General features: G+C 40.0%; 1 protein-coding gene across 3 annotated transcripts in view; it reads left to right on the top strand.

Annotated features, from left to right (window-relative positions):
- Positions 1–16,222, top strand: part of OBSCN (obscurin, cytoskeletal calmodulin and titin-interacting RhoGEF) — a 232,782-nt gene that overhangs the window by 78,303 nt on the left and 138,257 nt on the right. For all 3 annotated transcript variants that reach the window (XM_049875093.1, XM_049875094.1, XM_049875095.1), the window contains one exon: positions 10,325–10,600. In XM_049875093.1, coding sequence (XP_049731050.1) covers positions 10,325–10,600 — 276 coding nt within the window. The remainder of the gene's footprint in view (positions 1–10,324; positions 10,601–16,222) is intronic.

Raw genomic sequence — 16,222 nt, 5'->3', positions numbered from 1 at the left:
AGTATTTCATCCTTTTCTATGCTCTGAAATACCTTTAGCAGTAGTAGGTGTTAACTGTTCTCTGAAATTTTGGTAGAACTCTGCAGTGAAGCCGTCCGGACCAGGGTTATTTTTTGTTGGGAGTTTTTTGATTACCTTTTCAATCTCTTCTTTTTGTTATGGGTCTATTTAGTTGTTCTACCTCTGTTTGTGGTAGTTTAGCTAGGTAGTGTTTTTTCAGGAGCTCATCCATTTCTTGTAGGTTTTCAAATTTGTTTGAGTATTATTTTTCATAGTAGTCTGATAAGATTTTTTTAATTTCAGTTGGGTCTGTTGTAATATTGCCCATCTCATTTCTTATTCGAGTTATTTGCTTCCTCTCCTGTTTTTCTTTTGTCAGTTTGGCCAATGGTTTATCAATTTTGTTGAGTTTTTCAAAAAAGCAGCTTTTGGTCTTGTTAATTCTTTCAATTGTTTTTCTGTTTTCTATTTCATTTAGTTCAGCTCTAATTTTTATTGTTTGTTTTCTTCTGGCACGTGTGGGTTTCTTTTGTTGCTCTCTTTCTATTTGTTCAAGTTGTAGCGATAATTCTTTGATTTTGGCCCTTTCTTCTTTTTGGATGTGTGCATTTATTGATATAAATTGGCGTCTCACCACTGCTTTTGCTGTGTCCCAAAAATTCTGATAGGAAGTGTTTTCATTCTCATTGGATTCTCTGAATTTCTTTATTCCATCCTTTATGTCTTCTGTAATCCAGTCTCTTTTGAGCAGGGTATTGTTCAGTTTCCAAGTGTTTGATTTCTTTTCCCTGCTTTTCCTGTTATTGATTTCCACTTTTATGGCTTTACGGTCAGAGAAGGTGCTTTATAATATTTCAGTGTTTTGGATTCAGCTAAGGCTTGCTTTATGACCTAATATGTGGTCTATTCTACAGAATGTTCCATCTGCACTAGAAAAGAAAGTATACTTGGTTGCTGTTCGGTGGAGTGTTCAGTATACGTCTACGAGGTCAAGTTGGTTGATTGTGGCATTTAGATCTTCCATGTCTTTATTGAGCTTCTTTCTGCATGTCCTGTCCTTCACCGAAAGTGGTGTGTTGAAGCCTCCTACTATTATTGTGGAGCTATCTCACTTTTCAATGCTGATAGAGTTTGTTTTATGTATCTTGCAGGCCTGTCGCTGGGTGCATAAATACTAACATGGCTATATCTTCTTGGTATATTGTCCCTTCAATCATTATATAGTGTCCTTCCTTATCCTTTCTGATGGATTTAACTTTAAAGTCTATTTTGTCAGAAATTAATATTGCCGCTCCTGCTCTTTTTTGATTGTTGTTTGCTTGATATATTTTTTTTCCATCCTTTGAGTTTTAGTTTGTGTCTCTAAGTCTAAGGAGTGTCTCTGGTAGGCAGCATATAGACGAATCTTGTTTTTTAATCCATTCTGCCACTCTCTGTCTCTTTATTGGTGCATTTAGTCCATTTACATTCGGGGTAATTATGGATAGGTATGAATTTAGTGCTATCATTTTGATGTCTTTTTTTGTATGTTGTTGACAGTTTCTTTTTTCCACTTAATTTTATGTGCTGAGTAGGTTTTCTTTATATATTGTCCTTTCCTCATATTTGTTGTTGTTGATTTTGTTTCTGCTGAGTCTGTATTTTTTCCTTATATTTTATTTTGATGAGTAGAATAGTTTGTCTCCTTTGTGGTTACCTTATTATTTAACCCTATTTTTCTAAATTTAAAACTAACTGTTATTTCTTTGTATCGCCGTATCTTCCTCTCCATATGAAAGGTGTATGATTACATTTCTTATTCCCTTTTTATTGTTTTAATGTTGTCTTCTTTTATATAATAACATCACTGTTACACTGTTTTGGAATTTTTTTTTTTTTTTTTAATAATCCTGCTTTGTTTTTTTTGGATTTCCCTGTCTGGGTTGACTTCTGGTTGCTCTGCCCAGTATTCTAGTCTTGGGTTGATACTTGATATTATTGATATTCTAACCAAAGAACTCCCTTTAGTATTTCTTGTAGTTTTGGTTTGGTTTTTACGAATTCCGTAAGCTTGTGTTTATCTGGAAATGTCTTAATTTCACCTTCATATTTAAGAGACAGTTTTGCTGGATATATGATTCTTGGCAGGCAATTTTTTTCCTTCAATTTTTCAAATATGTCATCCCATTGCCTTCTTGCCTGCATGGGTTCTGCCGAGTAGTCCGAGGTTATTCTTACTGGCTCTCCTTTGTAGGTGACTTTTCGTTTATCCCTCGCTGCTCTTATAATTCTCTCTTTATCTTTGGTTTTGGCAAGTTTGACTACAATATGTCTTGGTGACTTTCTTTTCAGATCTACCTTATGTTGGAGTTCAATGAGCATCTTGGATAGGTATGTTCTCATCTTTCACAATATCAGGGAAGTTTTCTGCCAACAAATCTTCAACAATTTTCTCTGTATTTTATGTTATCCCTCCCTGTTCTGGTACTCTAGTCGCTCGTAGCTTATTTCTCTTGATAGAGTCCTGCATGATTCTTAGGTTTTCTTCATTTTTTAAAAATTCTTTTATCCGATTTTTCTTCAGATGTATTAGTGCCAAGTGATTTATCTTCGAGTTCAGAAATTCTAGCTTCTACTTGCTCAATTCTGCTCCTCTGACTTTCTATTGAGTTATCTGTTTCTGTAATTTTGTTTTTAATCTTCTGAATTTCTGATTGCTGTCTGTCTATGGATTTTTCCAGCTTATTAAACTTTTTATTGTGTTCCTGAGTAATCTTTCTAGTTTCTTCAGTTGCTTTATCTGTGTGTTCCTTGGCTTGTTCTGCGTATTGCCTCATTTCCTTCCTGATGTCTTGAAGGGTTCTGTATATTAAACTTTTGTATTCTGCACCTGGTAATTCCAGGAATGCATTTTCATCTAGAAGATCCCTGGATTCTGTGTTTTGGGAGCCTGTTGAGGTAATCGTGGCCTCTTTCGTTATGTGACTTGATATTGACTGTTGCCTCTGAGTCATCTAGAAGTTATTGTATTAGTTTATGCTTGCTTACTGTGTCGTAGCTGCTTGCTTTGTTTTGTTTTGGTATACCCCTATGGGTTGCTTGAGTGAGCTAGCTTGATTATTTTAGCCTTTGGAGCTCTGGTGTCCTCTCCCCAGCTGTCTAGAGCTGTTTTCAGGTATATCAGTCTAGGAGTCCATTCAGTTTTCTTGTATGAATTCAGCTCAGGTTTCCAGGTAGCTGATCATCAAGTGTGTGGTACAGGCTCTGTCCTACAGTCTTGGGAGGGGCAGGGGTGATTGGCGTATATACCTGTATCTGATTGCAGCAGGGGGTCATGCTCTGAACAAGGCAGGGGGCTGAGAACTGACCCCCAAGTGTCTCTGAGGAAAAGACTTCTCTGTTCCCTAGAGCGTGCTTGTAGGTGTGTTCTGCAGAGGGACCATGGGCACCCAGAGTTTTTGGTTGTAAGGACTGGGAGGTACCAGTTATCTTTAGACCCCTGTTGTGAGTGGCTGGGTGACCTGAGTGGAGCTACCAGTCCTTAGGTCCCTGATGTGGGTAGGTGAGGATCTTGTTTAAGAGGCAGAGCAATGTCAAATGTCAAACACCCACCTCTCCACTGCACAGCTGAAACAACTGTAGTTTGCTGACAAGGGCCCATTGTCCTGAAATACTTGCACACAGGTCCACACAGAAGGGAAAGTTGCTCAAGGTCCACGGACGGTTTATGTCCGGACAGGAGCCACTTCTGTCCTGAGCTTCCCTGGTTAATGGAGCTAGCAAATTATCTTTTCCCCCCAGTTGCAAATGTTTTCCTTCCCCAAGGCCAGGAGGATGGCTCTAGGTGCTCACCAGGGTCTATCTCAGGGCCAGGGATTCAGCTGCTGAAGCTGGCTTGGGGGAGGGGGTGCGGTAAAATATACGCAAGTACTTAGCTTTTGCCGGAAGCACTGTTCTCCTCAGGTTCCGGAGGTGTGAGTAGGCCGTGTGGCTGGTGCTTCTCCCTGAGGAAGCTGCGGCAAACACTAGTACCAGCCCGCTGCCGCTGCTGCCTCTCCAGGAAATGTGCCTGAGGGCTCCCTGCAATTCATGTCCAGTAACTCCTCTCCAGTTCTGAGCAGTCTCTTCCTCCCCCTGCCCCTCAGTTTGTTGTCTAAGCTTGTCTTTGATGCTCAGGACTCCCAGCTTTTCACAAATATACTCATTTCACTTGTTTCTTCGGGTCTTTGTTATAAAGAGGGCTCGCTGGAAGAGTCTGTCTGTTCTGCCATCTTGGCTCCGCCTCTGTGTCTTGCCCTTTTTATTAAAATAAAAAAAATTTGATGAAAATATACGCATCAAAGCATATACCCAATTCAACAATGTTTACTCATATAGTTTAGTGATGATGGTTACATACTTCACATGTATCATCTTTCTCCCTGTCTCTGCCCACATTGCTTCACCACTGTTAACTTAGACTCTCTGCACCTTGAAGTTCTCACCTGTGTTTTAAAGTTGCTATTGTCCATTTGATGTCTTAGAGATAAGTCTTTAAAAGAGTGAGTTGCTCAAGGTAAAGACTATTAAATGAGCTAAATTATTGTTTAGTTTAAAGATGACTTCATGGGATAATTTTCAATTCAAAGCTTAAAAGTTGTTTCTAGGCAATAGACTTGAGGGTTCCTGCAGTCTTAATGTATCCAGTAAGTCTGGTTTCTAATAAGAATTTTAAGTTCTGCTCCATATTTTTCCTCCTTTTGATCAAGATTCATCTATTGGGTCCTTGATCAAAACGTTCAGTAATGGTAGCCGGGCACCATCCATTTCTTCTGGTTTCACGGCAAAGGAGATAGTAGTTCATGGATGCGATCAGTCCCACTGTCCATTTCCTTTTCGGATTCCTACGTCTCCTTCCTCTGTTGCTCCAGGTGAATGGAGACCAGTTGTTGTATCTTGGGTGGCCACTGGCAAGCATTTAAGACCCCCAGGCTCTATTCACTGAACTAGGAGGTAGAGCAAAGACTCTAAAAACAATGGCCAATTGACTGGACAGGCCTGTGAAGCCAAAACCCTAAATCTTATACCAAGAAAACTATGAGGTGTTTCTTTGTACCTATGTAGTATGAACAACTGCAGCCGTTATTTTGTCTTTTGGTGGCTGTTGTTTCTGTTGTAATATTATGTGTAACACTCTGTTTGCCATTTTGCCACCCCCATTCCCCCAGCAGACAGCTTAGTGGTATCAGTTTCAGTAGGCAAGTTGTACAGCCGTTATCCTTGGTTGGTGCAAATTTTCCCATCACCATAGACAAAATACGTCATATGATCTTTGAAGTATCTGTTGGCTCTCTAGCATTCCCCCTCTTTTTCGTTCCTGACAATGGCAAATTTTTCCTTCTTTGCATCCTTTCTTTTTTCTCTGTGTCTGTCTCTCTCAGATCATTCTTGCTATTGTATCAATTTTTTTTTAAATTAACTTTTATTAAGCTTCAAGTGAACGTTTACAAATCCAATCAGTCTGTCACATATAAGTTTACATACATCTCACTCCCTACTCCCACTTGCTCTCCCCCTCTTGAGTCAGCCCTTCCAGTCTCTCCTTTCTTGACAATTTTGCCGGCTTCCCTCTCTCTCTATCCTCCCATCCCCCCTCCAGACAAGAGTTGCCAACACAATCTCAAGTGTCCACCTGATATAATTAGCTCACTCTTCATCAGCGTCTCTCTCCCACCCGCTGACCAGTCCCTTTCATGTCTGATGAGTTGTCTTCGGGGATGGTTCCTGTCCTGGGTCAACAGAAGGTCTGGGGACCATGGCTGCCGGGATTCCTCTAGTCTCAGTCAGACCATTAAGTTTGGTCTTTTTATGAGAATTTGGGGTCTGCATCCCACTGATCTCCTGCTCCCTCAGGGGTTCTCTGCTGTGCTCCCTGTCAGGGCAGTCATCGATTGTGGCCGGGCACCAACTAGTTCTTCTGGTTATTGTATCAATTTTATTAGTCTTTTCAAAGAACCAATGTGTGGTTTTGTTGATTTTCTTCTCTTATTGTACTTTTTTCCTGTTTCGTTAATTTCTGCTGTTGTCTTTTATTATTTCTTTCCTTCTGCTTTCTTTTAATCTAATCTGTTGTTTTTCTAATTTCTTAAGGTAGATACTTAAATAATTGGTTTTCAGCCTTTCTCTTGATCTGTTCGTGCATATAAAAGTAGGAATTTTTCTACTAAGCACAACCTTTGCTGCAGCGCTAGAGTTTTATGCTATATTTCCAGTATATCAGTTAAAAAATATTTTCTAATTTCCTGTTTGATATCTTCTTTGATTCATGGATTGTTTATAAATGTGTTGCTTCATTGCCAAATAGATTTTTGAGTTATCTTTTCACTTTTGAATTTTAGCTTAATTTTACAATGGTAAAAAAAAAGCACTGAATGATTTCGGATCTTTTATATTTGTTGAGGATGTCCTAGCCTATGGCCAACTTTTGGTAAAAGAAAAGATTTTATAGTCAGTTGTTGTTGGCTAGAATGTTCTCTATATGTCCATCAGATCTTTTGCAGTTATGTTTTTCGATCTTCTAAACAGTGATTTTTGTTTGCTTATACTATCTACTACGGATAAGTATGGTAAAGTCTCCCTGGTTGTACATTTGTCAACTTATCCTTTCTGTCTACTTTTGATTTCTGTCAAATTCTGAAGGTGTGTCATTAAAGCCTTTCCAATTTAGAATGGCTCAGTGGTAGAATTCTCACCTTCCATGTGGGAAACCTGGGTTTGTCAATTTCTGGCTCATTTACCTCATGCACCGCCAGGCTTGCCTGTCGCTGTGATGCTAAGCAGGTTTCAGTGGAGCTTCTAGGCTAAGATGAACCAGCAAGAAAGGCCTGAAAATCTATTTCTGAACATCAGCCAATGAAAACTCTGTAGGTCACAACAGTCCAATCCACAACCGATCATGGGGATGGTGCAGACCAGGCCATCACGAGTCAGGGGCTGACTCGATGACAGCTAACAATAACAAACAAATTTAGAATTGTTTGGTGGATTGACTCTGTAATTATTATGAAACATCCCTCTCTGTGTGTAGTAATTCATTGGGTCTTAAGGCCTATACTTCTCTGTCTTCTTATATTTAAGGCTTATCATTTGTCACTGGGGGGGGGGGGATCATTTGTAAATAGCATATACTTGTATTATAGTTACAGCTGTGTTTTAAAAAATTCAGCCTGCTGATATTTACTTTTAATTGAAAGAGTTAGCCCATTTACACTTAATAAAACTTGCTTATATAATCAGGTTTATATTGATTACCTTCATGTTTATTATTTCATACACTTTTCTCTTTATTTCCTGCTTTCTTTTGGATTACTCCAGTGTTTTATTATTCTATTTTTCCTTCTGTTTGTTTGTTATGCTTTCTTTTACTATTCTTTTAGAAGTTGTCCCAGAGATTACAAAATGTATACTTATTATAGTTTCATGTAAATTTATAATTTTTATCATTTCCCCAGCAGTGCTATGACTTTTACTCCCTTTATGTTTTTTTAATTTTACATAATTTTAATTCCACAAGTATTTTGAATCCCACAAGACATTATTACTATTATTTTGTATAGTCAGTGTTTATCAATATTTACCCACATATTTACCATTGATCCTTTCTGATGCTCTTCATTCCTTCCTGCATCCTTTTCTTCTTTTTGGGTTTATTTTCCTTCTACTTGAAGAACCCTATCTGTTGTCAATATTTATTTTTGAAGGTTTGCCAGTGACATATTCTTCAGTTTTTGTTTGTATGAAAACTTTTTTATTTTGTCTTCAAGTGACGGTTACTTTGTCTGGGTATCAAATTCCATTTACCAGCTTCTTTCTTCCAATATTTGAAAGGACACACTCCATTGTCTTTGGCTTCCAGTATTCTCTCTGTTGAAACATTAAAAGTCAGACTTTAGTTGTTCCCTTGAAGGTCATGTAACCTTTTCCTCTGGCTGCTTTTAAGACATTGTTTTTGGTTTTTGGCAGTTTCACTCTGATGAGTCTAGGTGGGTTTTTTTTTTTTTTTTTGGTATTCATCCTGTTTGGGGTTGCAGGGAATTTTAAATTTGTGAGTTGATGTCTTGCATTGGTTTTGGGAAACTATTGCCCATTCTCTCTTCTGCCTCATTCTGTCTCTCTCCTCTTCCTGGACTCTAGTTACACTCCATTAGACCATTGGTTTACTAGGACTGCTGTAACAAAGCACCACAAACTGGGTGGCTTAGAACAACAGAAATTTATTCTCTCACTGTTCTGGAGGCCATGAGTAAGAAATCAAGGTGTTGGCAGGGTAGCGCTCCTTCTGAAGGCCCTAGGGAAGAATCCTCACTTGCCTGTTCCTAGCTTCAGGTGGCTCTGGGCAAATCTTGGCTTTCTTTCATTTGTGGATGCGTCTTTCCAATCTCTGCCTCCATCTTCTCGTGGCCTTGCTTCGTTGTGTGTTCATATGGTGTTCGTATAAGGACACCAGTATTGAATTTAGAGCCCACCTTAATCCAGTATGACCTCATCTTAACCATTTGCATCTGCAAAGACTCTGTTTCCAAATAAGGTCACATGTTGAGATTCTGGTGGACATGAATTTTTGGAGAATTTTATTTAACTCAGTCACTGCTCTGATGTGTTCTAACATGCTGTCAAATCAATTTGTTAAAGTGTAGTTTAATTTCAGTTATTGTACTTTCAAGTTCTGAAATTTCCATTTGATTAATTTTTTTCTTAGAATCTAATTCTCTAGTGAAATTTATCATCTTTCATCTACTTTCTTCTTTCCTTCTGTTTTTAAAAAAATATTAAGCATGTTATACCCTGGCTTGATTACTAATTTCTGGATTACCTGATATTGTCTTTTTGTTTGTTTTTAATGATTAGTCCTGTCTTTGGCATGCCTGCACATGTTTGATTGACTGTCAGAAGTTGTATGTGAAAAGGTATTGAGTATGGATAATGTGATCATACTCCAGAGAGAGGATTCACTCTTTCCTTTGCTGAGCAGATAAAGGAGGTCTGAAAACCTTAACCCATTCTGGGACTGAGCTGACTTGAGGCTATCTTTCAGTTTTGATAAGTGTCTATCTCTGGTTCTTCCCTGATCTTGGTGGAATCCTCCAAGGGTTCCTGCTGAGAGCTTGAAGTGTGAATTGGGGTCCTCCTGTAGCCGTGGTCCTCCCATAGTCTCTTCAGAACTGCAGCATGCTAAAACGTCCTTTCTGCTTTCAGAAGTTTTCTACCTGGCTTCTTAGCCCCCTGCCCCATGCAGCTGCAGAACTCAACAAACATCTTGAGGGGAAACTTGCAGAGTTTGGGACTCAATTCTCCATTCTCCCTTTCCAATGGGAGTTTGGGCCCTCAAGCCTCCAATTTTATAATATCAAGGAAGTGTTGATGAGGATGTAGAGCAACTGGAACTTTCATGCACCGCTGGTGGGACTGTAAGTTGGTACGACCATTTTGCAAAACTGTTTGGCAGTATCTGCTAAAGCCAAACGCAGGCCTACATATATGCCAACAGTTACATGTGGTCACCAAAGGCGTATCCAAGAATGCTCATCACAGCTTTGCTTTTAGTATCCCAAGTTAGCTACAACTCAAATAACCCTCAAGGAGAAAAGGAAAACTAAATCGTGGAACATATCAGTGGAAAACTACCCATGGAATCCTGTATGGTAGTAGAAAAGAGCAAACTATTGCTAAATGCATCAACAGGGATACATTTTTTAGACATTACATTGGTGGAAGAACCAGTCATAGAAGTATGCATATGTGTAATTATCTGTAAAATTAAAGAACAGGCTAACGTAATTTATGGTGAAAGAATCAGAATAATGGTGATCTTTGCAGGAGGTCAGTGGTGACTGGGGGGCCAGAAATGATCTATACTTGATATGTGTGGTGGTTGCATGGGGATATATACATGTAAAGTTCATCGAGCCGTACAGCTACAGTTAGTTTCACTGCATGTAAGTTATACTTTGATAAACAGGTGGAATAGTTTATGGAGCACATATCACATGCTTGGGTACACAACTGAATAACACCTCCCTGGCCACGCACTGCTGACAACGTGCAAAAGACGGCAGACTAGCAGTTGCGCTGGAACATCCTTAGCCACTGTCCTCCAGCCTTAGGAATTGCTCTTGATAGAGGACATCCCCAAATTGTAACTCCATGGCAGGAGTCCTTGTGTTTGTGAACACAAGTCTAACAGCCCACGAGACACATGACATCACTGGTTCAAGGGGAAATTTATTGAACTCTGATGTTTTGGTGTCTGTCAAATAGGTTGGTACCAGGTTTGTGGCTCTGACCACATGTCCCTCCCTGTTCCCAGAGCCCGCAGTGGTGTTTGCCAAGGAGCAGCCAGCACAGAGCGAGGTGCAGGCTGAGGCGGGGGGCAGCGCCACGCTGAGCTGTGAGGTGGCTCAGGCCCAGACGGAGGTGACGTGGTACAAGGATGGGAAGAAGCTGAGTTCAAGCTCAAGGCTGCGCATGGAGGCCACAGGCTGTGGGCGGCAGCTGGTGGTGCAGCAGGCAGGCAAGACGGACGCCGGGGAGTACAGCTGTGAGGCCGGCGGCCAGAAGGTCTCCTTCCGCCTGAACGTCACAGGTGGGTCTTCTAGGGGTGGTTGCAGCTTTGTTTGGAGATGATAATGTGACTGATTTATCACTTCGACAGATCTTGGTGCTGTTTTTGTTAGACTTTGTGTCATCACATCACCCATCTTCACACCTTGTTAGTTTTCTGCTGATGTTGTGGGGTTGCAGGAGGTTGGGAACAGTGTGTCAGGAAGGGAGGGGGCAGTTCATTTTCCCCTCAGGTGGTTTTTCCAGGCAGGAAAGCTGAGTCACACAGTCCCAGACTGTGTCCAGAACCCTTCTTGTCTTCCTTGGGTTCCAGGACTCTGGCTCTGCCCATTGTTAAGGATCTGAGATAGACCAGGAGTCTCTCACCTGGAATATGTGAATATTCTCCTGTTGGTTGGTCAGGCAGCTCCCACATGTCTTCATTCAGCACCACATGGGGCTTCTCACTAGCAAAAGGTGTTTGAATTTTATTGCGGCAGAGGAGGGGAGACTTCGGTCACCCAGTAATATTGACATTAGTTCAAGACTGAGTTTTGGATTATCATAGTTTTAGGTGTTCTGGGATACTTGTGTCTACTTTCACACAGATTTTTTTAAAAATGTACTTTAGATGAAGATGTATAAAACAAACTAGTTTCTCATTAAACAGTACACATATTGCTTTATAACATTGGTTAACAACCCCCCGATGTGTCAACACTCTCCCTTCTCAACCTTGGGTTCCCTATTACCAGCTTTCCTGTTCCCTCCTGCCTTCTAATCCTTGCCTCTGGGCTGGTGTGCTCCTTTAGTTTTGTTTTATGGGCCTGTCCAATCTTTGCCTGAAGGGTGAACCTCAGGAGTGACTTCATTACTGAGCTGAAAGGGTGTCCAGGAACCATACTCTCAGGGTTTCTCCCGTCTCTGTCAGGCCAGCAAGTCTGGTCTTTCTTCTTGAGTTAGAATTTTGTTCTACATTTTTCTCCAGCTCTGTGTGGAACCCTCTATTGTGATCCCTGTCAGAGCAGTCTGTGGTGGTAGCTGGACACCATCTAGTTGTACTGGACTCAGTCTGGTGGAGGCTGTGATAGACGTGGTCCATTAGCCCTTTGGACTAATCTTTCTCTTGTATCTTTGGTTTTCTTCATTCTTCCTTGCTTCCGAGGCGGCGAGACCAGTGGAGTATCCGAGATGGCCACTCACAGGCTTTTAAGACCCCAGATGCTACTTACCAAAGTAGAATGTAGAACATTTGCTTTATAAACTATGTTATGCCAGTTTAGCTAGATGTTCCTTGAGACCATGGTCCCCACAGCCCTCAACCCAGCAACTAGGTCCCTCGGGGAGTTTGGATGTTTCTATGGAGCTTCCATGACCTTGCCTTGTACAAGTTGTGTTGGCTTCCCCAGTATTGTGTATGGTCTTACCCTTCACCAAAGTTACCACTTATCTGTTGTCTATTTAGTGTTTTTGTGTCCCCACTCCTCCCTTCCCTCATAACCATCAAAGATTGTTTCTTTTTGTGTGTAAACCTTTTCATGAGTTTTTACAGTATTTCGCATAGATATTGAAGGTCTCTGTGCATCTTTATGTAGCAAACTCTAGATTCATGCTATTTGGCAATGTCTGTGCAAAGTAAATGAAGAAGGAAGGATTGATAGATATACTCCAGTGAGCTTTGGAATTCTCTTTTCAAAGCAAATTTTGTTTTTCCTTTGTCTTCAGTTAGAACATTCTGTGTGAAATTTCTCTTGGCATTTGACAGGTAAATTTTGGAATAAAAAGGAATAAATACACCTCATGCCACATCAGCACACCTTGTTAGTGAGGAGTTACTCTAGTAGCAGCCACTGACTGGTAATTAAATATTTCATAGCATTTTCTTAATCATCAGTGTGTGTCTGTCTTCTGGTCTGGTTCATAGAGAGGTCTTGGAGCTAAATTTCTTTTCCTTTTATGAAGAGAGTCTTAACTGCAAGTTAAAAAATCTGCTGCAGAAGATCTCTTTAAAGTTTGAAAATGCAAAGACACCACTTTGATGACTAAGGTGCTCCTGAGCCAAGTTATGGCCTTTCAGTCACTTCTTATGCATGTGAAAGCTGGATTGTGACAAAGGAAGACCGAAGAAGAATTGATGTGTTCAAACCGTGGTACTGGCAAATAATATTGAATATACTGTGATATCAACAGACTCATAAAATGTGAAGAGATTGAATCAATAATCAAAAGCCTCCAACAAAGAAAAGTCCTGGACCGGAGGATTTCTCTAGGGAATTCTACTGAACGTTTATGGAAGAAGTGACCCCAATCCTTCTTAAACTTTCCCAAAAATAATGGAAGAGAAGTGAACAGTTCCTAACTCATTCTGTGAAGCTAACATTACTCTGATATGAAATCCAAAGACACGACAAGAAAACTGCAGACCAATATCCCTTATGAATGTAGATGCAAAAATCCATAACAAATACTAGCAAACCGAATCTGAAAGCATGTTAGAAGGATTATACACAGTGATGAAGTGGGATGGTTCAACATTAGAAAATCAATCACCTTAATAGACCATATTAATACAATAAAGGAAAAGAACCACATGATCATCTCAATTGATGCACAGAAGGCATTTGATGAAATCTAACACCCTTTCATGATAAAAAAACTCAACAACCTAGGAATAGAAGGGAAATTCCTCAAAATGATAAAGGGCATTTATGAAAAATCCATAGCTAACATATTCAGTGGAGAATGACTGAAAGCTTTCCCCTTAAGATAAGAATGCCCACTCTCATCACTGCTTTTAATATTGTACTGGAAGTTCTCATAGAGAAATTAGGCAATAAAAAGAAATAAAAGGTATCCAAATTGGGAAGAAAGACGTAAAACTATCCCTTTTCACTGACGACGTGGTTCTATATACAGAAGACCCCAGTGAATCCACAAGAAAAATATAGAGCTATTAAATGAAGTCAACACACAAAAATCAGTGGAGTTTTTATACATCAGCAAGGAGCAAGAAGAAAAGAAAATTAAGAAAACAATTCCATTTACAATATCAGCTAAAAGAATAAATACCTAGGAATAAATTAACCAGAGAGGTGAAAGACTTGAACACTGAAAACTGTAAAACCCTACTGACAGAAATTAAAGAAGACTTAAAGAAACGGAAAGGTATACCATGCTCATGGATCAGAAGCTTGTTAAGATGTCAGTACTGCCTAAAACAATCTATAGATTCAACACAGTATCCATCAAAATTCCAATAGCCTTCTTTGCAGAAATGGAAAAGCCTGTCCTCAAATTTATATGGCACCATTAGGGACCCCAAATAGCCAAAGTAATCTCAAAAAAGAAGAAAGTAGGATGACTCACACTTCTTAATCTCAAAATATACTATAAAGTTACAGTAATCAAAACAGTCTGGTACTGGTATTATAAGAGATGTATAGACCAATGCCCCCACGTGTCTGTCAGTTTGTGATGCTGGAAGCTGTGCCACCGGTATTCAGATACCAGCAGGGTCACCCATGGAGGACAGGTTTCAGCTGAGCTTCCAGACTAAGACAGACTAGGGAGAAGGACCCACAGTCTACTTCTGAAAAGCATTAGCCAGTGAAAACCTTATGAATGGCAGCGGAACATTGTCTGATATAGTGCTGGAAGATGAGCCCACCAGGATAGAAGGCACTCAAAATATGACTAGAGAAGAGCTGCCTCCTCAAAGTAGAGTCGACCTTAATGACATGGATGGGGTAAAGCTTTCGGGACCTTCATTTGCTGCTATGACACGACTCAAAATGAGAAGAAACAGCTGCAAACATCCATTAAGAATCGGAACCTGGAACATACGAAGTATGAATCTAGGAAAATTGGAAATCGTCAAAAATGAAACGGAACGCATAAACATCAATATCCTAGGCATTAGTGAGCTGAAATGGACTGGTATTGGCCATTTTGAATCAGAAAATCATATAGTCTACTATGCTGGGAATGACTGCTCGAAAAGAAATGGTGTTGCATTCATCGTCAAAAAGAACATTTCAAGATCTATCCTGAAGTACAACACTGTAAGTGATAGGATAATATCCATACGGCTACAAGGAAGACCAGTTAATACAACTATTATTCAAATTTATGCACCAACCACTAGGGTCAAAGATGAAGAAATAGAAGATTTTTATCCGCTGCTGCAGTCTGAAATTGATCAAACATGCAATCAAGATGCATTGATAATTACTGGTGATTGGAATGCGAAAGTTGGAAACAAAGAAGAAGGATCGGTAGTTGGAAAATATGGCCTTGGTGATAGCAACAATGCCGGAGATCAAATGATAGAATTTTGCAAGACCAACGACTTCTTCATTGCAAATACCTTCTTTCACCAACATAAATGGTGACTATACACATGGACCTCAGCAGATGGAACACACAGAAATCAAATTGACTACATCTGTGGAAAGAGATGATTGAAAAGCTCAATATCATCAGTCAGAACAAGGCTGGGGCCAACTGTGGAACAGACCATCAATTGCTCATATGCAAGTTCAAGCTGAAACTGAAGAAAATCAGAGCAAGTCCACGAGAGCCAAAATATGACCTTGAGTATATCCCACCTGAATTTAGAGACCATCTCAAGAGTAGATTTGACGCATTGAACACTAGTGACCGAAGACCAGAAGAGTCATGGAATGACATCAAGAACATCATCCATGAAGAAAGCAAGAGGTCACTGAAAAGACAGGAAAGAAAGAAAAGACCAAGATGGATGTCAGAGGAGACTCTGAAACTTGCTCTTGTGCGTCGAGCAGCTAAAGCAAAAGGAAGAATTGATGAAGTAAAAGAACTGAAGAGAATATTTTAAAGGGCAGCTCCAGAAGACAATGTAAAGTATTATAATGACATGTGCAAAGAGCTGGAGATGGAAAACCAAAAGGGAAGAACACGCCTGGCATTTCTCAAACTGAAAGAACTGAAGAAAAAATTCAAGCCTCGAGTTGCAATAGTGAAGGATTCCATGGGAAAAATATTAAACGACACAGGAAGCATCAAAAGAAGATGGAAGGAATACACAGAGTCATTATACCAAAAAGAATTAGTCGATGTTCAACCATTTCAAGAGGTGGCATATGATCAGGAACCGACGGTACTGAAGGAAGAAGTCCAAGCTGCTCTGAAGGCATTGGCGAAAAACAAGGCTTCAGGAATTGATGGAATATCAACTGAGATGTTTCAACATACAGATGCAGCATTGGAGGTGCTCACTTGTCTATGCCAAGAAATATGGAAGACAGCTTCCTGGCCAACTGCCTGGAAGAGATCCATATTTATGCCTATTCCCAAGAAAGGTGATCCAACCGAATGTGGAAATTATAGAAAAATATCATTAATATCACACATAAGCAAAATTTTGCTGAAGATCAATCAAAAATGGCTGCAGCAGTATATCGACAGGGAACCGCCAGAAATTCAGGCCAGTTTCAGAAGAGGACATGGAACCAGGGATATCATTGCTGATGTCAGATGGATCCTGGCTGAAAGCAGAGAATACCAGAAAGATGTTTACCTGTGTTTTATTGACTATGCAAAGGCATTTGACTGTGTGGATCATAACAAACTATGGATAACACTGCGAAAAATGGGAATTCCAGAACACACTTAATTGTGCTCATGA

Source organism: Elephas maximus, chromosome 2 (assembly GCF_024166365.1).
Source record: "Elephas maximus indicus isolate mEleMax1 chromosome 2, mEleMax1 primary haplotype, whole genome shotgun sequence".
Classification (NCBI taxonomy): domain Eukaryota; kingdom Metazoa; phylum Chordata; class Mammalia; order Proboscidea; family Elephantidae; genus Elephas; species Elephas maximus.
The sequence above is the reverse complement of the archived record's forward strand: the minus strand, read 5'-3'. Positions and strand labels throughout refer to the sequence as shown.